General features: G+C 34.7%; 1 protein-coding gene across 1 annotated transcript in view; it reads right to left on the bottom strand.

Moving 5' to 3' along the window:
* Positions 1–15187, bottom strand: part of LOC123549763 (alpha-1-macroglobulin-like) — a 644650-nt gene that overhangs the window by 143728 nt on the left and 485735 nt on the right. Inside the window, exon 21 of the mRNA XM_053546604.1 lies at positions 9262–9325. Within this exon, the coding sequence (XP_053402579.1) occupies positions 9262–9325 (64 nt within the window). The remainder of the gene's footprint in view (positions 1–9261; positions 9326–15187) is intronic.

Raw genomic sequence — 15187 nt, 5'->3', positions numbered from 1 at the left:
TGCCTTGCATTTTGCCACAAGGCTACAACAAGACTGCTGTAAAACATACTCGTACAACTGCAGTCACACATATTTGCATGGCTGCCGTGCGGACCCTGCGGCAACTGTATGTCTTTCCTCCTATAAAAAAGGCAGAGCCACTCAGACCATCCATCACATGCTGATGAGATTTCAGAATGATAACATCTATCATACCACCTAAAAAAAGATCATAAGGAAATGGGAATGCCACTGCTACTGCTGCAGTTTAGCCTGCGGAGCCTGCAGAATCCCAGAAACATGTAAAGCCCCCCAACCTCAGACCCAGTGAACTCAGGGTTAGACAAGGTGGGTCTTAAGCCTATCGAAATAGGAGGTTCACGATGCCTGTTCAGCATGAGAAAACATCCTCGTCCATTGGTTCCTTGAGTATCCTTAGTTCTACCAGAAGAGCAATGTGCAAACAAGTCGTATAAGGACAAGCAGCTTGGCATCATAGCTGCGCAGCTGGATGAAACGGCTGGTGAGTATAATTTTTTCTTTGCATCTCATTATTTGTTGTCATATTTCAGAAAACATCTTTTTGCATTCAGCTGTCACATAACATAATATTATCTTGCCCTATTGACTGCATTTTAATATTTGCTTTATTCTCTTTCTGTTTACAGCAGAAAAGATGTTTGGATGGTTTGGCATCCAGTATAAGAATGGCATTGGCAGGGAATATAAGCTAAAGTCAGGGCAGACACTGGAGAAGCTGACTCAGTGGAAGGCCTGGCAGGTGAAGGCCTACGCCTCCTTCAAGGAGCATGTAAAACCACGGTCATGTGTCTGTGGTTGAATAGCCATCACGAAGAGATTTCTCCTGTCAAGTTCCGACGGCTGTTGGCACTTCCACTTGCATTTACACTTTGGGCTTATTCATACGATGAATGCGTAAACAGTGTAAGGTAATCATATGGCTGTCTTGCAAAATCTAGCACATCGCCGCATGAAAGTTTTGCGAATTACGACAGCCTTGTGGCAGTCTTGCAAATTTGCACAACAGCTGCACGGCCACCTTGCGAAAGCCGTACAAATGCCTTGCTTTCTTTTTCCTACATTCAAGCTGCGAACACCATGCGACCTGTGAGACAGCACTACCAGCATCGTACTGCTGCCTTGCAGTGTCTACGAATGGTGTGGACCTGTCCAGACATAGTGCGAATTTGTCTACGGCATCCCGGGGCTGCGAAATCGTACGACCAAAAAATCGCATGGCTGATGTGACCAGGCTTTTATGGAAAAATTATTTTACCATTTCTTATACTGTTAGATTTCTTTAAAGTCGCACAGAACTAATGGTACATCAGATTTGCCACCCAGTCAACACAATTTTAGTAGCGTATAAGAGGTTTAGGTTTAGGGACTTCAACTTCAACATCGTGTCATATATTACATTATCAGAATTTACAAATTACTAAAGTTAAAACTTAATGATAACTTAATGAAAAAAACTTCAGTGAGACAACAAAGGCTGCAAAACAAGATCAATATTGAAGGAAAGTGATGAAGACATGCCACATATTTTCAAAGTCAAGTAAAAAACCCTAACCTCTACACCTTTGAATTTAGTGCAGATTTGAAATATTATCTGGGGCTAATTAGTATTAGTTTTACATCATAAATCTTCAAATTCATAGAAAATATTATTTCCAAATACAAAATACTATACTGACAAGCTGTGACATGCAACTTATATCAATGGTACCCCTTTTTCATTAATATAATATTGGCAGGTATTTTTTGTCAATAAAACCAAATTATCAAGTCATACTGCCCAGTAAGCTACTTAGTTACTGCCCAGAAATCGACTTACTTGGTTACTGCCCAGTAATCAACTTGGTAACTGCCCAGTAATTGACTTGGTTACTGCCCAGTAATCTACCTGGTGACTGCCCAGTAATCTACCTGGTTACTGCCCCAGTAATCTACTTGGTAACTACCCAGTAATCCATCTGGTTACTGCCCAGTAACCTACCTGGTTACTGTCCCAGTTATCTACTTGGATACTGCCCAGTAATCTACTTGGTTACTGCCCTAGTAATCCACTTGGTTACTGCCCAGTAATCCACTTGGTAACTGCCCAGTAATCTACTTGGTTACTGCCCAGTAATCTACCATGTTACTGCCCAGTAATCAACTTGGTTACTGCCCAGTAATCTACCTGGTTACTGCCCAGTAATCTACCTGGTTACTGCCCAGTAATCCACTTGGTTACTGCCCAGTAATCCACTTGGTAACTGCCCAGTAATCCACTTGGTTACTGCCCAGTAATCTACCTGGTTACTGCCCAGTAATCTACTTGGTTAACTAAGAACAAACATATTAATATGAAATACAAGACACAGTCTAACCTGTGATAAACAACAACTGAGTGAAACAAGAAAACATTACACATTACTGCAGGTGGCTGCTAATTAAAGGTACATTTACATTAAATAGGTGACTATGGGGAGTTGAATATGTGGCTGCAACTGTGGGCAGGTAGCTGCCAAACAAAGGTGGTTGGTAACACAAACTGTATTAATATTTTTCCAGGAAAGGAAGGTTAACTGTTACTGTTTCATTCACAACGGAACTGTAAGATCAGAAATTTTGGTGCACAGTTTATTTTCTGCTATAATTTACTTGAACAGTTCGAATTCACACAAAAAAATCATAGGGGAAGTATTATTGTGATAAAGAGCTCAACATGTCTCATAAGCTGACCATTTAGTGTGAATATTCTACCATGTGAACCAGTTCCAGTTATAAATATAGCAAAATTTCCAGCCTCCTGGAAATATCAGATTTAACAATATATGATTAACAAAAGTCACCACTACAAAGTCTTTGAATGAGATGAAAAACTTGATTATATGAAAATCTATCACACTTAATATAATAACTTGAAGTTTGGGATTTAAAAATATGTAACAAAATAAGTTGGCAACAAAATAACCATTCCTTTCCAAGAACAAAAAACAACAACAAACAATGTTTAACAACCCTTTGTCAATGTCTTACAGTCAAAATAAAACAAAAATAATCTTGTAAGAACAAAACAAATTATCATGGTTTTAGACAGTATTGTTACTTGTTAAACATTAAGCTTTTCAAAAGGTCAATAGCAGATTGACTTTAAAGTTAACATATTTATGGTATCTTTCTTAAAAAATAAAGAATGATGAAAATGGAGAAAATGATCAAAAGGAGTTAGCAAATGGTGATCATTCAATTTGGCAAACAGTGACAAAAGGATGCTAATAAATTATTAGTATGGTGACATTAGATATTCATGTATTTTGGGAAATAAAATTGTAGATTGCCTTCATCTCTCCCTGTATTCACCATCGGCACAAAATCCACAGCCTCATAAAGCCTATAGTCAAAATCTCCATCTAGAGGGTATAAATTTTCATTTCAGTTTTACAATGGTAATTGATAAAACTATTGTGAGGTCAAAATAGCTTAATAGCTGGTAAAATCTGAAATATTGATATGATCTTCTTCCAATGTATTATGCTTTGCTTGCTTGGGAAGCATCTATCCATGTCTCTACTATGCTAGAGCTGTCAAATCTGAAATATTTATATAATCTTCTTCCAATTAATTATGCTTAGGTTGTTTGGGAAGTATCTATTCATGTCTCTACTATGCTAGAGCTGTCAAATCTGAAATATTTATATAATCTTCTTCCAATTAATTATGCTTAGGTTGTTTGGGAAGCATCTATCCATGTCTCTACTATGCTAGAGCTGTCAAATCTGTAATATTTATATAATCTTCTTCCAATTAATTATGCTTAGGTTGTTTGGGAAGCATCTATCCATGTCTCTACTATGCTAGAGCTGTCAAATCTGAAATATTTATATAATCTTCCTCCAATTAATTATGCTTTGCTTGCTTGGGAAGCATCTATCCATGTCTCTACTATGCTAGAGCTGTCAAATCTGAAATATATATATAATCTTCCTCCAATTAATTATGCTTTCATTGTTTGGGAAGCATCTATCCATGTCTCTACTATGCTAGAGCTGTCAAATCTGAAATATATATATAATCTTCCTCCAATTAATTATGCTTTCATTGTTTGGGAAGCATCTATCCATGTCTCTACTATGCTAGAGCTGTCAAATCTGAAATATATATATATAATTTTCCTCCAATTAATTATGCTTTCATTGTTTGAGAAGCATCTATCCATGTCTCTACTATGCTAGAGTTGTAAAATCTGAAATATTTATATAATCTTCTTCCAATTAATTATGCTTTCATTGTTTGGGAAGCATCTATCCATGTCTCTACTATGCCAGAGCTGTCAAATCTGAAATATATATATAATCTTCTTCCAATTAATTATGCTTTCATTGTTTGGGAAGTATCTAATAGTATCCATGTCTCTACTATGCTGAAGTTGTAAAATCTGAAATATTTATTAAATCTTCTTCCAATTAATTATGCTTTCATTGTTTGGGAAGTATCTATTCATGTCTCTACTATGCTGAAGTTGTAAAATCTGAAATATTTATTAAATCTTCTTCCAATTAATTATGCTTTCATTGTAAAATCTGAAATATTTATTAAATCTTCTTCCAATTAATTATGCTTTCCTTGTTTGGGTAGTATCTATTTATGTCTCCACTATGCTGAAGTTGTAAAACCTGAAATATTTATATAATCTTCTTCCAATTAATAACGCTTTGGTCGTTAGGGAAGTATCTATTCATGTCTCTACTAGGCTGAAGTTGTATATATTTATATAATCTTCTTCCAATTAATAACGCTTTGGTCGTTTGGAAAGTATCTATTTATGTCTATACTTTGCTGAAGTTGTATATATTTATATAATCTTCTTCCAATTAATAACGCTTTGGTCGTTAGGGAAGTATCTATTCATGTCTCTACTAGGCTGAAGTTGTATATATTTATATAATCTTCTTCCAATTAATAACGCTTTGGTCGTTTGGAAAGTATCTATTTATGTCTATACTTTGCTGAAGTTGTATATATTTATATAATCTTCTTCCAATTAATTAAGCTTTGGTGTTTGGAAAGTATCTATTCATGTCTATACTAGGCTGAAGTTGTAAAATCTGATATAATCTTCTTCCAATTAATTATGCTTTGATTGTTTGGGAAGTATCTATTTATGTCAATACTATGCTGAAGTTGCAAGAGAATAATAACTAGCTTTCAAACAAGCCGAGTCTATTCATACTGCCACACTTTCACATTTGTGTACCTGGTCCAGTGGATTATATATCAGAGAACACATTAAGAAAGGTTTGTTAAAGCCATATTATGATAAACAGGGTCAAATGTTGTTCTACTGAACTTTTTGATGACCAATAGTTTCTTTAAGTTGCAAAAATATCTTTTCGGTTTGAACCAGTAGAAGAAAGAAATAAACCGTGACCTCTTGTGATGAAAGCATCAATCTTATACATTGAAACTCAAATAACAGAAATTCTGGTGGCCATACAGCTTACCTTTCCACTATTCCATTAAGTATTCATATTTCCTCCAGTTCCAAAAATAACAACAAAATCCATCTTCAGAAAGTGGACACTTTCTCTGTTATCAAGTGGAAAAAGCAACGCATTACCAAATAATATGGTCAGTCTAAAAAAAAGTACTAACACAATTAAACCAGTAAGCTTACTCCATAGACGTCACAACCACTTTAAGACATGAATTTCCATCCCAAGGATAAAACAGATCATCTCCTTGACAACAAGACAAACACAGTCATCTCCTTGACAACAAGACAAACACAGTCATCTCCTTGACAACAAGACAAACACAGTCATCTCCTTGACAACAAGACAAACACAGTCATCTCCTTGACAACAAGACAAACACCGTCATACTTCATCCACATAATTATGACTGATGATGGAAAGTTTTCTTTTTTACTTGCTGCAGAATTAGTTACAATCCTGGAAAACTGGATTAACTAAATGACACGGGTAATAACTAAGCCTAAACAGAAATGGATCAAAACAATTCTCATCACACGACTAAAAGGGCATGATATTCAAAGGTCATCTTGGGGAGAAAGCAACAGGACTTAAGTTTTCAGAGAACAAATTCAGTGTAAAATATTATTCACAGTCACAGACTGGCAAAAAGTAAATACATAATGTCTACAAAGGGGCAGCTGGACAGACCTACATAGACAAACATTGGAGAAACAGAGAGAAGACAAAACATAAATGAACTGGCACAGGAAAACAGAACAGACATTCTTTTTGACAAATGCAGGAGAACAGTACTTGAATTTCCTTGGAGACCAACACAACTACAATATAACACAGAAGCAGATATTCTTCTTTCACAAGCAGCCAAACAGTAATAGGGCCGCCTTGAGGATTATTCTTAATGAGAACTCAAGACCTATGTTGCATAAAAAACTAAAAGAAAAATTCACCTGAATGGAGGTTTCAAAAAGGCTTTAAAAGAACCTTCAGAGATCAAGAATATGTAAACTTATTTGACAAGAATAACGACAAGATATACTGGCATAATCTGTATTCTAATGCGGCACACTTGGTAAAAGGAAATAATTATTTAAGAGACTTTCTGTAATGGGAAAATTATCACAACAGAAACTTTCTGTTAAGGGAAATAATCACTACAGAAACTTTCTGTAAAGGGAAATAATCACTACAGAAACTTTCTGTAAAAGGAAATAATCACAACAGAAACTTTCTGTCATGGGGAATAATCACTACAGAAACTTTCTGTCATGGGAAATAATCACTACAGATACTTTCTGTCATGGGAAATAATGGGAAATAATCACTACAGATACTTTCTGTCACGGGAAATAATCACTACAGAAACTTTCTGTAAAGGGGATTAATCACAACAGAAACTTTCTGTAAAGGGAAATAATCACTAAAGAAAAATTCTAAGATCATATTTAATGTAAATTCAGCATGTTCAGGGGGCTGTCTGGAGAACTGTCCTGGCATTCTAACCTTTAATAAGAACTAAAAGCACTTTTACCGATGTCATGCAAATCTCCCATTTACAGTTTGAATTTAAAATAATGCACTTCTGCCAGTCAGATTCTCAGCTTTCAACTGGAAAACATTCAAAAGATGGGCATAATTCTAAAAGTGTTAAATTTCCCACTCATTACCATTTAAGTGTATAAAAATAAAATTAAAATTCTGCTAAAATATACTAATAAATTTATCAAATTAATAACAATACAGGTTTGACCAAACTGCCATTGGAATGAGATTAGAAATAAAGCTAAAAAAAACTGTACCACAAAATACTATTAAACTATTTGGGCATAAGTTGCAAAATAGCTCATTTTTGGTGGTCAAGATTCATAAATTTTCAAGTTTTTGTTAAGATTAAAGTTCCAACCATGCAAAATATATTCCTGACAATATAAATATACTGATGCAGTTGCTAGCCTCTTAGCAAAGGAACGCTAACTCTGTTAAAACTGTGTATATGTAACGGTACAATATGTAACTGTATGAATTAGAAGTTTCTTGAATTTCTACAATATTATATTTGTTTACTTGGTGTCAAAATAGTGATTTTTGGACAGCAGTAAAAAAACTGACTATATATAAATACTATAATCAAATCAAGTGTTTTCTGCTTGCACCCTTCCCATATTTTACGGACATGTTCAGCTTTAATTCCATTAAATACTTTTCATACCTTCTTTACTGAAGAGTGGCACACTAGTAACCATGCTCCAATGCAGAGTTTAATGGTTCCCAGCTTATAATGGTCAAGCTGGGCAAAAGCATTTTTACTTACTGCCTGGATCAAGACTTGGACTGGTACATTGCTTCATAGGCCGGAGTAATTATTTATATGTAAGACTCAGCCTACCCTTGCTGAAAGTGCCCTTTATCAAGACTGTTTCCTTGTTCAGCAAATTATCATCCCATACTAAGTACAAATGTTTCATTCACTTATTCAGTACCAATATTATATTCATATATTTAATGCCAATGTTTTATTCACATATTCGGTATGAATGCAATATGTGAAAATGTTTCATTCATATATTAAGTACCAGTGTTTCTTTCGTCTTTCATTCACATGTTCAATACCAATATTTATTTCACATTTCCATGTGTTTTAAGATTAAAAAAATGTACTAATAGAAAAATGTGAAGGTAATACTGCTCCAAACACCTGTCCCTTTAACATTTCAGTGAGACCTTTCAGCTTGGGTTTCCAAAGACATAGATGGGACATTTTTAAAGTCCTTGAGCATATAATGAAATCTAACAAGATTTTCAAACATACTGAGAGGCTCCTAAGTGTAGTCAAGTGACCCCATTTGAAAAACTGTATTTCAAAGGCAAAAACGTTCTGACCATGTTATATGTAAATCAGGCAGATCATTAACAAGGTTTTTCAATGATTTGACTTAGAGACCTCAGATGATCCAGTAATTCACCTGGATGAGATTTTATTGACAGTAATATTCTCATTAAGTTTCATTAAAACTGGGCAAAAATTGTGACCTGACAAATGCCGTATAACGGGTATTTTTTACCTGCTGCTAATTTTTACTATTTTTTATGACCAAATTAGATTCGTAAAGTCAAGTAAACTGGTAGATCTTGTGATTTCGTAAATTTTAAAATCATATAAAATAAAATTATGTGTTTTTACCCCAAATCTGTAAACTTTTACAGCAGTAAAAATAACCCGTTATACAGTAGTTGACAACAAATGAGGGCAGCTTATCAAGGGTGGTCACAATAATTTGTGTTCAAGAAAAACTATGCTTCCAGTACATATCTATGATAATGGTCGTTCCAAAAATCAGCAAGATATCAAAGGAGAACATTTCATATAAACTGTGAATAAAACATTTATAAAACTGATACTATTTTCAATTAAATAAATATAACCTGAAATTGTAAGTCAACGTCATGTTCACAAAATTAATACCAAATTTACTTTCTTAATCAAATTTACTACTTTCAAGTAAGAATATTGAATTACTAAATTAGTGTGTAAAGACAGTAAATCTTCTCATTCATTACTTTAATATAGTTATTCAAACATTAAAATTTTAAATTAATAATTGAAAATTGGAAAATATTTTAAGGTGGCCAACCACGTCATTGCCATATTAAGTAATGTACATCTGTGCCAAACATAAATTGTTGTAATAAGAAAATTACTTAACAGAACTTTAGCACACAACATGGATGACCACTTTCATAATGAATTTATTAATCATAAAAAATGAATTGTACTTACTGTTGGTGTCAAAGCCCTCCTGACGTTTCATAGCTATATCCGTAACAATATATAGTCCCGCTTCCTGTAAAGATCAAGTTTAAAGTTATAATTTCATTATTATCATTATTATTATTATTTTCATTATTATTATTATTATTATCAAAATATTTATCTATTATAAATTACAATAATAATTTCAGAATCCAAAAACTGAGGTTTGCTATTGGAGTTTAGGTCTCAAACCTGGAGCTTTATTACCAACAAAAGAATTAAGCATTGGAAAGTGCATGTTTAGAAAAGCAAACAAGATTTAAATTTATTCCTTAATTTATATATCATTTGCACATTTTAAAATCAAACAATACAGTAAAACAGTCTTAACATATCTCGGGACTACCCTGGCCCGGACAAGAAGGAAATTCTGTAAATTTAGAAGTGAGGCAGACCTGAAACAGGGTAATTTTTACTGACTATTTCCTTAAGTTTATTTCTAAAATAAAAAGAAGATCGTTTTTGACTGATTTAATATTTTTTGGTTAATACAATGTTTCACCAGTAGCAAAATTTATATTTAAATATCAGAGTGATATCAAAAGGGGAAATGAAGGGAGACAACACTCATTGTTCAACTTAATTGATTAAGTACGTAAAAAAAGTAAAGGTATGAGGTTACCTGTCATAATGATTCTCACATGTAAAGATTACATATGCAGCAACAATAAAAGAATAAACGTAATTTCACAGCACTGTGAGAAATTCTTGTCTAATCTGTAGTAGATTTCATATAAGGAATGACCCCTCAAATGCCAACTAGGGGAAACAAGAGCTCGTCGAACACTAAATGCCCCCCTTGATGCATTCAGTAATTGCACAAGCACGGTGGGGAAACCAAGAATGCAACGTCATAAAAAAGCAGCGCAAATGAGCTGACCACACACAAATTTTCGTCGATTCAGGTAAGAAAAGTCTTGTAACTTTTTTATTACTGCAGCTTTCGCCTCGAGATAAAGAGCACCGTACCCGGCCTGGAGTATACTATTCTGCGGTAGTGTTCCATATTGTATGTATAGCTTGGTTTTTGCTCGAAAACGCGAACAGTTGGCAAAGAGGGTATGAGCTGTACCACACTTTTGTCTAAGAAAGTGAGTTTTGACCGTATTTTCGTGAAATGAGGACAGATTTGACGCTCATTTAATATCAGTGACCAGCATAATAGTCAACCATTGTTTTATTTTGCAATTTACAAGGATATCTGACGATATTTTATGCAAAACAAACAACTTTATTAAAATGAGAACGTCCACACTGAAGACTTTGTTGGAGAACATCCACACTCTTAATTACCATTATTGCAGTTATGCTTCCTAAAAGCTGTTTCTTAGGCAGTCAAGCTACGTTGTTCAACAACAAATGTCGTCTCTACCTACAATCAGCAGTTCAAACCATTTACCGCGAGGCTGTAGACCAGTTAAAATAGATCTGCTAAATCATATAGCAATGGCTGAGCTCATGTTAGGCTAACATTAATCTTTGTGTATAGTGTGGCATAAGGACACTGTGTTCAGATTGATTGCATCTTAGGAAAAACATTATTTTAAGATAACAAGACAAATTCGCATAAAAGTCCTGCACACAAAGTTTAAAAGCAAATAAAGGATTGGAATAATTATTGTATTGTTATCTTGTTTATAACTATATCCATCCCAAAGTGCATAAAACACGGATACTTAGTACTTTAACTAAATATTATAACTGTAAGATATTTTAAATCTTATTTCAGCAAATGGAAGTCTCCTTCAAATATCAAATACAATCCAACCTTATACATAAAAGGGCATTTTCACTTAAGGTGATTATGCACATTTGATAAACCGGCAGAAAGGCATACAATGTATTATCATTACGTAGACCAAAGCCTGGGTTCTGCATACGGAACCGAAATTTGTTTATTGAATGGCAATCCCATGACAACAATATTATATTTCTAAAGATAAAACATGATATTAAAATTGCTGATAGAAGCAATGTTCCAGTCCTTAAAATCAAAGTTATTTAAACAATATATTATTTATGATGTAACACTGTATGTGAAGTCCAAACTGAATTATACCGCCTAATCATTTAAGTACTACCAAATTACTGCTGATATGTGTGTATAATTTTAAGGATTGCAGCAAAACGTTGTTTTAATCACCAGCCATTATTAAATGACACTGTTTTAAATAATGAGATATTGATGTTCATCTTGAGGAAAAAATGTTCTGCGGAAACTCTTTTTGATGATCTTTCAAAGATTTATTTACACAATCTAACTGTCATTTCGGCTGTCAGTTTTGCAAACTGGGGCAACACAGAGCCTCAAACATGTTCTTCTGGTGTTTTAATGGACAATTATGATTAAAAGTATTAAATTTTATGAATTACTGTCGCTTCACAGTGATAATAAGGCCCCTAAACAGTGAAAAACGCCCGCTCTGAAATTTTGAAATCAGTCTGCAAAAACTGAAGCGAGCGGAAGCTGATTTTCAAAAAAAATTATTTGTTTTTGATTTTGGAAAAAAATGGAGCGGGAAATCCGTTGACCAAGTAATCAGTTTGGTGTGGCCTTACAACTGTATTAATAAATTTACTAGTTGCGGACACCTATTCACATTAGCAGATCTTAATAATTTCAAACTGTTTTATAGAGTTTGAGCCGTATTGTTCGTTAATAGTAGTTCAGCCCGGAAAATTGTAAGGGTGTTTAAGTATAGGTTTGTGGTTTGGCAAAAGAAATTTACATATACTTTGTTATCTCGCATATGTAATTGGTGCCAAAATAATTTAAATGGGAGGAGAAGTTTTATTTTTCTAATTATTGGCTAACCTGTTTAGTGTTTAAAATTATTTTTTGTTTACATATTTAAGCTCCGCGTACAGTATGTGTCTTACCGGGTTAATAAACGACTGGAAGTAAATGTTGATTTACCAAAATTAATTTCCCCATAATTCCAAAAATACTGCAATGACAGTGGAGAAAAATAATTCCAAACACTAACAAGAGTGCCAGAATGTCCCAATATACGCCCGTCACAGCAAATTTCTTTACTCTAGCACCTGTATTTGCAAATGGAATTTTAATTTTGTGGTTGTTTAGTAATCATTGTAAGTCTTTTGTTTTTAGTCCACAAAAAAACTCCTTACCAGGTAGAGATGCCTTAAAATACACCTAAAATTGGAAAGTAACATCTATGTTGTACCAAAGAAAAGTGGTCTTATTTTTCCCTACGGTCAATTATAAAAAAGTTACAATATAAGTTATTTATTGTAACAACTAAGGGAAGTTAATCTTAAAAAATCAAAAAAAAAAAAAAAATGTAAGTCCACACAAAAATCTTTACCAGGTAGAGATTGGTCAAAATACACCTCAAAATTGGATGTAGCGTGCATGTTGTACTACAGAAAAGTGGTCTCGATTTTTCCCTACGACTAGTAATGAAAAAGTTACAATATAAGGTATTTATAGTAACAACAAAGGGAAGTAATTCTAAAGAAGGGAAACATATGACACTTCGTCTCATGATGGTGTATAATTGTGCCAAGTAACAACAAAATCCCTCCATGCATGAAGAAGAAATTCTCCGGACAAAGTCATTCTTGTATCTGACCTTTGGCCTCTAAGTGTGATCTGACCTTAGACCAAGGGACCTGGTTCTTGCGCAAGACACTCCGTCTCGTGGTGGTGAACATTTGTGCCAAGTTATATCAAAATCCCTCTATGCATGAAGAAGAAATGCTCCGGACAAGGTTTTCATTCTTGAATCCTTAGACCTCTAAGTGTGACCTTGACCTTAGACCTAGGTACCTGGTTCTTGCGCAGGACACTCCGCTTTGTGGTGGTAAACATTTGTGCCAAGTTATATCAAAATCCATCCATGCATGAAGAAGATATGCTCCGGACAAAGTTTTCTTTCTTGTATCCTTTGACCTCTAAGTGTGACCTTGACCTTAGATCTAGGGACCTCGTTCTTGCACTTGACACTCCGTCTTATGATGTTGAACAATTGTGCCAACTTTCATCAAAATCTCTCCATGCATGAAGAAGATATGCTCCGGACAAAGTCATTCATGAATTAGACCTTCGACCTCCAAGTGTGACCTTGACCTTAGACCTAGGGACCTGGTTCTTGCGCATGACACTCCGTCTCATGGTGGTGAACAATTGTGCCAAGTTTCATCATAAACCCTCCATGCATGTAGAAGATATGTTCCGGACAAAGTCTGTGGACGCCGCCCGCGCGCCCATCTGCCTGCCAGGGGCATTCCCATAATACGTCCCGTTTTCCAAACGGGCGTATAAAATGGTGGAAAAAAGATTTATGTTTTCTTTTCCATTTTTATATTATATATTATATTATATATAACACGATCTTATTCATGTAGAATCTACTCTACTGAATATTTATATAGATCAAACGCCCTATATGGATTGCAACAATATTTTCAAAATTGACATTATTAAATTTATGTCATAAAAAGAAATAAATACTGTCATCCGAAACAAAATAACGAATGACGCGCAGATTGAATGCAGTGAAACTTATCACTTTTACTTTACTTTTTTTTTTTTACATGTCAGATTTTAAAACAAAAACGGTTTTGTCTTAAATTTTTCTAAATAGTGCATGATAATAGTGTGGATGTTCTCCAACAAAGTCGTCAGTGTGGATGTTCTCATTTTAATAATGTTGTTTGTTTTGAACAAAATATCGTCAGATATCCTTAAAAATAGCAAAATAAAACAATGATTGACTATTATGCTAGTCACTGATATTAAATGAGCGTCAAATCTGTCCTCATTTCACGAAAATACGGTCAAAACTCACTTTCTTAGACAAAAGTGTGGTACAGCTCATACCCTATTTGCTAACTGTTCGCGTTTTCAAGCAAAAACCAAGCTATACGTACAATATGGAACACTACCGCAGAATAGTATACTCCAGGCCGGGTACGGTGCTCTTTATCTCGAGTCGAAAGCTGCAGTAATAAAAAAGTTACAAGACTTTTTTGACCTGAATCGACGTAAATTTGTGTGTGGTCAGCTCATTTGCGCTGGGTTTTGATGACGTTGCATTCTTGGTTTCCCCACCGTGACAAGGAACAGAAATTATATGCTCACTGTAAACAGAAGTTCTACTGTTCTGGTCCAATCTGACCTTGACCTTTAACCTAACAAGAGATCACAGTGTTCTTGGCACCAACAACTAAGCCATATTTGAATGTTCCAAATTTCAATACTAGCTCAAGATCAAAATTAAGGTCATTTTTATTTTGGTACAAAACACTGTGCATGTGGTCAAAATTTGAAAGCTGTGGCTTGAGAAATGTGAAAGTAGGTCACTATATCAATTACAAGTTCTTAGTTCATTTTGGTAGATAGAACTATGCATGTGCTTCAAATTTGGAGGCTGTAGCTTGAGAAATGTGAAAGTGGATACTAGGTAAAAATCAATGTCAACTTTCAGTTCAGAACAAAACAAGGAGCTGCGTTCAATAAACACTTGATGCCCCCCGATGGCATCCTTGTCGATACAAAGCAACCTAAGTCCAAAACCAGGTCAAGGTCAAACTGAGGTCAGGTGATGTTTGAAGATGAGGAATGGTCACAGGTTACATCTGTATTAGTATCAATTCATTCTTGAAAGCAGTATTGATGCTAGACGAAACGGTCCCATTTGGTTAACCATAAGATGGCCCATATAAAGCAACCTAAGTCCAAAATGAGGTCAAGGTCAAGGTCAAACTGCGGTCAGGTGATGTCTGAAGATGAGGAATGGTCACAGGTTACATCTGCATTAGTATCAAGTCATTCTAGCAAGGGGTATTGATGCTAGACGAAACGGTCCCATTTGGTTAACCTCGTACAGACGGATGGACGGACGGACGGACGGACGAACGGACGGAC

This window comes from Mercenaria mercenaria, chromosome 6, assembly GCF_021730395.1.
Source record: "Mercenaria mercenaria strain notata chromosome 6, MADL_Memer_1, whole genome shotgun sequence".
NCBI classification, from domain to species: Eukaryota; Metazoa; Mollusca; class Bivalvia; order Venerida; family Veneridae; genus Mercenaria; species Mercenaria mercenaria.
This window is presented reverse-complemented; position numbering and strand designations above follow the sequence as displayed.